The 9,086-nt window shown below is 32.8% G+C and overlaps 1 protein-coding gene across 1 annotated transcript; it reads right to left on the bottom strand.

The window, feature by feature from the left end:
• Positions 1-754: 754 nt before the first annotated feature.
• LOC123686400 (protein suppressor of hairy wing-like) lies at positions 755-6,503 on the bottom strand. Its single transcript, XM_045626492.1, has 9 exons — positions 6,243-6,503; positions 5,227-5,385; positions 4,843-5,168; positions 4,545-4,785; positions 4,215-4,480; positions 3,923-4,148; positions 3,327-3,683; positions 1,974-2,277; positions 755-1,449 (listed from the first exon to the last, which is right to left on the bottom strand). Exons 1-9 carry the CDS (start codon positions 6,396-6,398, stop codon positions 1,199-1,201), a joined length of 2,286 nt encoding a protein of 761 aa, XP_045482448.1. The 5' UTR covers positions 6,399-6,503; the 3' UTR covers positions 755-1,198.
• Between the last annotated feature and the right edge of the window lie 2,583 nt (positions 6,504-9,086).

Genomic DNA, 9,086 nt, shown 5'->3' with positions numbered 1-9,086 from the left:
GTTTATTACTTTCTTGCACTCATTCTAAACTTCATGCCGGATCGAATATTTTGAATTAATAGGGGTCTATACCGTTTAGGCGTTCAGTTCAAAAATTGTTGCGCTTTATTTTACGCTATAGAGACTATCGATTTATATATTTCAATATTATTCACTTTAAAGAGTTTGTCATTGCGGAAAGCCCTTATTTATTAATTTTTTTGGAATGAAAACAAACAAAAATAAATTAATTTTCTATTGGAGAATTAATATATGTATCATATAACTTTCAGCGCAAACATTAATTTTTTTATGAATTTTCACATAAATATATTATACAAAAAGTCTCGTCTTGTCGGTTCCTATAGAATTGAAAATAAAGACGTAAAAACGGATCTCAAATTCTTGCAAGTGGGATAGAAAAGGACGGTAAATCAGATGGACATTTGAGATTGCTTCATTCATCCTGAAAAGTGGTGGGATCTCCAAAACGCTGAGGAGAGAGTAGTTAAACTTTGGCAGATCACAAGAATGTCACGTGGTATAAACCCCTCTTAAGTAACTCAATGAAGCCATTTTTATACCGAATTTCTTTCTTGAAAATTCTTTGGGGATCTAGTTGAATGAATTTTTTATTTGACTTTATCAAGATAGATGAAAAATTATTTTATTTCTCTTTCATGAAATGATAAATCAAACTGGGTAAACCCAATGAAATTTATTGAAAATAAAATATTTTCCTTCAGTAAGTATTATTAGAAAAAAAAAACAAAAAAATGTTTACACTATGATTTATTTATATTTGCTATTCTACTCTTAAACTTTTTATGATCAATCAATAAAAATATACATATCAAATCACATTTAAAGTTGAAAAGATTATATGAGGGATTTCTTCAATGGCACTTTTTTCTTGACATGTGGCAACATTTTATGATGCTGAGAATCTAGCATTTCAGTCAATTACTTCAACATTTATTTTGATTCTTAAAAATATCACTTTTGGCAAAACTTGGCTATTAATAGACAGGTAAAGAAATGTACCATTTATTATATGAAATAGTCAAGAACAAACTTCAATAATTACACTACTCATCTTATCTATTCTATTTAACAATTTAAACAAAATTGTTTGCTTCTAATTTTATACATTTCAAGTAGATCTTACGGGACCAGTCAAACATACTAAACCGTGTTAAAGAGAGAGCCTACATCCAATTTAGGGCAAGTTATCCATATCTTCCATGCTGTTTTCATGCTCATCTATGTTATCAATTATTACATCATTAATAATCAAAGTATTTTGGTTAACTGCACTGGAGGTCGAAGGAGAAGGTGGTTTTTTCTTGTAGGCTTTGGAAACTCGGTAAGGAGAATCCTTTGATGTAGATCCATCTTCCACAGTTGTCAGATTTCCTTTACTCTGAGGCCCAGGGTTCTTTATGAGGACTGTATTTCCACGAATTCTTCCTGAAAAACAACCAATTACATATTTTTCATGTTTTGAGATTTTGAATAGCCCGCTATCTGAACAGCTGTTTTCTTTTGACATTTGACAAGTAAAAACTACGTCATTATTAAAAATGGAACAACACACTATTCACACAGCATTGAAATTCACTACAAAAATGGTAAAAATTTTGGAATCACAGTTCACAAAACTGAAGTACTTTTGGGTCATCGTGAAGCACCTTTTCGGCCTGCAATGGTGGAAAACTTTGAGCTGTTGGGGCAAGTTAGTAATGTGAAGAATCGAAACCGTGAGCGTAGCTCAAGGACAACATAATATTTTGTCGATCTTGGGAATTTGGCTACGATCATTGATATTTTGATGACCGAAATGGGAAGATATCGATGTTTGGGATTTAACACAAATTAAAAAATAATTCAAGTGGTGCATTGATTTCTGTACACTCTATAACCTAACCTAACCTACAACTGTGGTAAAGATTTTCAATCCATATACAACTCAAGAAAATAAAGTGAATTTTTACCTTCTCTAGCCATTGCTTTCATTTCTTCTCTGGTGAGCACTAGTTTTTGCACCCGAACAGTTTTGTTTCCAATCTTCATATCAACATATTTTTCTGTCGGTAACTGTTCCAAATCTTTCGTTGTGAGTCCTAGATTTTCAATAGTAGTGACCTGAGGTTGATTGATCTGAGATAAAGGCGCAGTTTTCATTTTGTCAATAGAAACATTTGTTACAACCCTTGGCCTCTTGATTGGATTTTTTCTCTGGTACATTTTCATGCCCTCTTTACGGAATATCGGTTTTATAATCGACTCCTCACCGTCCTGTCGAATAAAAACATTTTTGGAAATGAGTTTCAAGAATAATTTCAATTATATAGATCTGAAAGAAAATTCACAAGAATTTTTTTCAACTTTTCAACAACTTTGTAACATCCTCTCAAAGTATACAGTGATATTTACTGAAAACATAAGGAATGGATATTTTCAATTTTCATAAATATTCCCAAAAAACTAAAATTTTTGTGATGTCACTTGGATATACAGGGTGGCCATTTGAAAACGAAACAGACGAGATTACAGACGAAATAAAGTTTTTCGATAGAAATGCTCGGACAGGTCGATTTCTGTTTCGAGGGGGACAACTTAAGATGTAGGTTACGGACGCATAGCGCTTCAACCCTTGCTACTACAACCCTCACCCCCAAATTTTGAATAGGGAAGATGGGGTGAGTGATACCTCATTTGAAAGGTATTTTTATACTGATTTCAGCACAGTAATTGTTTTTTCATTTTATGCATTAGTTCTCGAAATATTCTTAACTAAGTATTTGAAAAAGAAGTGGTGTTTTCATGGCACTTGTAGTGTTTTGTGGAAAATTGACATTTTGAGCTTCAAAACAACCATGACTGTGGCTTCCTTCCTAACTAACTAACGCATGAATATTTCGAGAACTAATGCATAAAATGAAAAAACAATTACTGTTCAGAAATCAGTATAAAAATACCTTTAAATTGAGGTATCACTCACCCCATCTTCCCTATTCAAAAATTGGGGGTGGGGGTTGTAGCAGCAAGGGTTGAAGCGCTATGCGTCCGTAACCTACATCTTAAGTTGTTCCCCTCGAAACAGAAATCGACCTGTCCGAGCATTTCTATCGAAAAACTTTATTTCGTCTGTAATCTCGTCTGTTTCGTTTTCAAATGACCACCCTGTATAATAAATTGAATGTGTTATGTGGAAGTGCAGTTTCCAATTAAATTCTCACTTGCTAATCACATTTATTATTAGAGTTTTCAAAGCCTTTTTTTTTTGCCTATTTAAAACAAAATTTATTTAGCCAAAACAATGTTAATGAAATTTCCAAACTGACCTGTGAAATATCGGTTTCTATTTCAGCAGTTTGATGCATCTGGCGTTCCTCATTTGAAGGTTCTTGCTGTTGGTATTCCTCATTTTCAGGATCTGATTCAGCTTCACTCTTTAGGAAATCTACAAATTGTTTTGTTTTCCTCGGTCTGGAAGATCTTCTCAGTGTGCCTTCCGATTGTGAAGAAATTGAAGCTGCGAAACTAATTTCTTCATCTTCGTCCACAATGTACTCTTCATCATCTTCTCCGTTTCTGCCCATGTGGTCACCACCAAATTCCTCATCATCTTCATCGGCACTTTCCATGTCTCCTGAGATCTGACCTTGTGCTCGGGCCTCTTCTACTACTTCTTTTTCAATCTGAAGACAAGAGGTGATATTTCAGTATTATAATAATCTTCATTTCTTTTTCAGGTATACTGATAACAAGGCTCCCAAATATTGTGATTAGCTAAAACTAATTAATTTTAATAACATAAAGAACATTTACGAGTACAAGTAAAAAAATTATCGAAAAGAAGAATGTATTTGCAAGCTATGTCTATATTGAAATAAACAACTGTAAAGTAAAAATCAATGAAAGTAGGAGTATCACATACCTGCTCCTCATATTCCATTTCAGCATGTTTAAGTTCATGCTCTTCAAGTTGCTCTCTGCTTTCGAAGGAATATGAACATTTCTCACAGGGAAAAGGAAGTCCTGATAGATGTGTGCTTATATGTTCCTTAACCGAATGGGCACTGTCGAATTCAGTATTACAGATGACACACTTTAAGTTTACCATTGAATGAATAGCACTATGATTAATTAGAGAATCTTTACGTCTGAAATAAATTTAAGAATATTGTAAATTTTTTTCAGTCTGTAAACAGTCATTTGTTAGTACTTACCTGAAGGACATACTGCAAATATCACACTTGAATTGACCGATTTGTTGAAGATTATTTGTTTTTGCTGCAAAATGGCTTCGCATATGACGAGTGAGATGATGACTCAACAAGAAAGTACGTTTGCAAAACTTGCATGGATAAGGTCTGAGCACTGCATGTGAAGTCAAATGACGAGTCAACTTGATTGGTGATGTGAAGAAGGCTTCACAGTAGTTGCACTTGTGTGGTTTTTCACCACTATGTGTAGCTTTGTGATTTTCTAGACCCTGTGAGAGGAAAATAGATGATGATGAATTTAGTGAGTTCAGTTCAATGGATTGATGGTTTTACCTGCTTGAAAACAAAGCTTTTTCCACAATCTCCACAGGTGAATGGTTTTCTTTGTCCATGTTTTTTCTTCGAGTGATCCAGTAATTCTTCTCTACTAGAAAAAGTGCTCCCACAGTAGCAACTGACGTTAGAATTAACCTCATGACTCTTTTCATTATGATCAACAGTTTCATCATCTTGAAATTCTTTCTTGCCGACCTCAACTAATTGATCTTTTTCATAATGGAAAACTCTCTCTTTCCTAAAAAAATAATAAAACATTCAATTATGATGATTTTTTTTTATGAATAAAGATTACTTTTCATGACTGTTCATATGTATGTCCAAGAGCTGCTTCATTGAGAAAGTCATTTCACATAAGCTACAAGCAAATGTTTTAGGTCGAAGGGGTGATAATTCAACTTCATCCATCTTGTTGGATGATACCAGTTTAACACTGAATGCATTTTCAGAAGAAGGTCTAATTTCATATTCTTCAAGAGCATGTTCTTCCTCTTGAATTTCAACAGAGTGAACCTCAGGCTGAGTTGTAGTTTCGTTAGAATCAGGTTTGAGTCTTTTGGCTGGTTGTGAGAAAAACTCGGCATTTACTTTACGGATTTTAGTTTCTTTTTCAGTTTGAATCTGGAAGAACCGAGTTTGTCAGAATATATTATAATCTTAGCATTTCGAAACAACTTACTTTGTTGATTGATGGTGTTTCACTTAAATTTCCTGTAGCTGCAAATGTTTTTAATGCATCATTAGCTTTTTTGCAATTCACCCTAAAGCCATACGTTAGTGAAATTAGATATTTACAATCATCGCATATGAGTTCTGGCATTCCATCATTCTTATAAACCTAGAGACGAGAAAAAATTAGCAATCTCTTGGAATCAGAACTTCTTAGCCTTTTTCAAACTTGGCAGACGGACATTTGTTCAAGGAATTACAGTCTTAATTACATTTTTTTGATATGAATATTTAATGTTATGTCTTAATTAAAACAGATCTTCATTGGTGAGTATAGGGGGGAATATACTTGTACTTAAGTTGTAGTAACCAAAAATTAATCAACAGAATTTCTATAAGCGTTCAAGAAATGATTCGATAAAGGTGTTGTTATCTCAGAAACTAATAGCAACTTTTAGTTTTGTTAAACACTTGACTTAAAGACTCTGTATATTAGAGTGTTGTGACATCTTAATCAGAGCTACTTAATATTTTGTTTTATGTATCTCTTTTTACATCGGTTTTGTTAAATGATTTTTTATTATGAGGCAATTAATATCATACAAAGAAAATTAAAAATAAAAAAGTTTATTTTGAGTTTTTTGTAGATCATATAGTCCTAAAGGAAGAAATTAGATAAAAGGGGGACTAATTACAACGTAAGAATACTTATTATCCAACATATATTTCATTTTGAATCAAAACTGAGTTTTCATCAGTTGTTTGGATATTTTATTATGACAATTGTTCATTTTTTTATTCCAAATATTTAACTCATATCTAAGTCGTGCATATTGTTAGCAAGGAAATGTACAATAATTTAAATAAAGGAATAAAACCTAACATGTTCTAATTTAGATTTCAAAAATTTGTAGTCTATATATCACTAGATAGAAGAAATCTAATCGTGCAGAAACACCTTTTCTATCTGTCAAAATTTTCAATTAAAGTAAACTACAAAGGTGATTGATTTTTTTATATACGAACCTCTACGTTAACACAAGCCACTATCTGAAGATATAGAGGCATTACTTTCTTTTTATTTTTGGAATCATCATAAATATTTGTCAAGTTTCCATCAGAATTTAAGCACAATCTACAGATCTGCATATTCCGCAGAATGTTAGCTCTATTTTCATCCATTTCTGCAACTAGCACTTTCAACACAATTTAAAGATTTCACTTCAACGATAAACAGTACAGCGAACTGATGCGGCCGACTCCATAAACATAAGTTCTCACTGTTGCGGCGCCTTGCTGAACTATTTAGTTCCACATTCCACCGTGATTTTTTTCGTTTTGAACAAAACAAGCTAGATGTCTCTACCAATATCAACGGTGAAATGAAATATAATTCAGTATTTCTTCTGTTGAAGATTAGCGTGACTTACTGTTCTTTTTCATTATATATTGTTTTTGTGCAGCAAATTGATTGGTATATCATAGTTCATTTTTCATCAGATTGATAAATTAATTGATGAGGTTTTCTGTACGTTACATTTCTCACTGACAACTGCCCCAGATATCATTGTATAAAGATTACATGTAATGAATGTATTATCACTAATGATTAAATACTTATAATAATGAAAAATTCACTGTAGTTTTAATTATATGAAGACTACATCAATACAAGTAGGATAATCGCAATTTCGTAAAAATATTTCAAAACTAGATGGTGCTACCGCCAAATGATTCCCACGCAATCAGGTCTTACATTTCAAAGCATAGTTCCAGTAGTTTGAGTGTTTTTTTCAAAATCATTGTTTGTTTTTCTTTTCATGAAGGTCACGTCAAATAATTAGAGATATTGCTAATGTAAGGATAAAATTCAGGATAATATCCCGAATGCTACCTAGATGGTGCTGACGAATATTGAAATCATTGTCATCATTTTTTTTATATTTATTATTATACGGCTATGATTGAAATCGTAGATATTTTATAATTGTATGAACATAAAATAATATATACAATTTTTTCAATATGTATATAACAGTTTAAGTTAAAATTCGATTTGAATTCTCATTACTGCCACCTAGGAAGAAATTGTGATATCACCTAACAATTCATCCATATAAAGAAATCTTTTTCTCTCTGTTGGCTGTGGTTTATACTTGGTTTCAATTATTCATTCGACAGGCCTTTGAATTCAAATGGGTATTCTTCTTACCTAAAATATCATTAGTTGTCAAGAGGGGGTATTTGCATAAAGCTTAGTTCTTTTTATTTCTACTAGATGGCTGTATGAAATGGAAATATAGTCACTGTAAATCAAATAATTCAGTATGGTGAGTAATACTGCTAGGGAGTAATCATACTGAATGAAATCTGCCCGAATCTGTCTTTGTATTTCTAGGTTATTCATGGATTCCCGAATAGGGTTGCCCTTGTGGACGAGTTTCAAAATAGTACAGCTATTACTTCCTAGATAGCGCTGATGAACGTTGAAATTTACAGTGACTTAATGACCACAATGGCGACACGAGTGGTCTCGTTTTTGATTGGCTGTCGGTTTCTTAGCCTAAATATGGCAACTTTTTGTTTACATTCTCCGTTTACCAGATTTTTGGGATTTATTCACTTACATTTAGTCATTGTAGTATGTATTCTTCAGTCGAATAAATTTATTCTGTATAGAAATCTATCAGGCTCAATAATTTTAATTTTGATGAAGTAACAGTTCAGTTTAGTCAATCGTATTCTTAAGGTATATGGCTAAGCACTGTCCCGTATACCATTTTTAGGCTCAATTTGAACGTATTATCGCCACTGTGTTTTATTTAGTCACTGTATTGAAATTGAACTTTGAAAAACTTGAGTAAAGCACTATCTTGTTATAAGGTTTTGAGTTCTCGTCAATTTAGTCAATTGCGCCCTTGGAGACCACATACTGGATATAGTTATAAAAAGGTGTTTTCCAATAAGAGTTTTCATTTTGATATAAAAAATGAATATATTTCAAGAGAAATCAATGGATGTTTTATTTCATAGTAAAGAGGAAGGAATGCCATCAACAATGGAAAACGATATCAGACAAATGACCTCCGGTAGTTCAGAAGCGTAATCCATTCTCCCTAACAATCGACAAACCTGGGTCTGTATTAACACTACTGATGGCTACAGCAGTAATATTCTCAGTTCTTCTTGAGCGACGCAAACGTTGTCGATTATCCACATCACTAACTTGTCCCAACAGCAGAAATTTTTTGACTAGTTTCACTAGTGCTTCACGACGATCCAAAAGTTCTTTGGCTTTGCGAACACTAGTAGTAAGCTTTTTGTCATTTTTGTAGTGAATTTCAACAATTTCAATGCATTGTTGAAGCGTGTATCGTTCCATTTTTAGTGATGGCGCCGCTTATACTTGATAAATGTCAAAATATGACAGCCTGTGAAGAGATAGCTTCCCAGATAGCCGGCTATTCAAAATGGAATCTTTTATTGGAAAACCCTTTCTCAGATTACATCATATTGACGTCATAGATCATATGGACGATCGTAGAACGGGTCCTGCATTCGAAAGAAGGTAAAGATTATAATTTTAATTGAATTTTTTCTATATTCAAAAGTCGAATTCGTCAGAAATTGATAGTTTGAGATTCAAACAGAAAATTACTTCTAGTAACCTTGGCATTTTCAGTACCTGTATTATTCCTGATAAGAAATGAAATCTGATTTTTTGGAAACAAGATCCGCAAGATCATCATTTCGAAAACCCGAAGCTTTATCTCAACCTGAATTTCATGGTACATCAAACGTCTATTAACTTTGTCTTGTTTGATTTTTCCATTACTTTCATCTCGATAGAAAAAAAAAGTTGTACACAAT

Source organism: Harmonia axyridis, chromosome 1, assembly GCF_914767665.1.
Source record: "Harmonia axyridis chromosome 1, icHarAxyr1.1, whole genome shotgun sequence".
Lineage (NCBI taxonomy): Eukaryota > Metazoa > Arthropoda > Insecta > Coleoptera > Coccinellidae > Harmonia > Harmonia axyridis.
Note: the sequence above shows the minus strand (reverse complement) of the source record. Positions and strands in the feature narration are given on the sequence as shown.

Excerpts from the sequence above, each read along its gene's own strand:
- LOC123686400 (XM_045626492.1), bottom strand. The coding sequence starts at position 6,398 with ATGGATGAAAATAGAGCTAACATTCTGCGGAATATGCAGATCTGTAGA. Across the intron at positions 4,786-4,842 it reads CATATGAACAGTCATGAAAA|GAAAGAGAGAGTTTTCCATT; the intron begins GTAATCTTTATT and ends TTATTTTTTTAG. Across the intron at positions 1,450-1,973 it reads GAAAGCAATGGCTAGAGAAG|GAAGAATTCGTGGAAATACA; the intron begins GTAAAAATTCAC and ends GTTGTTTTTCAG.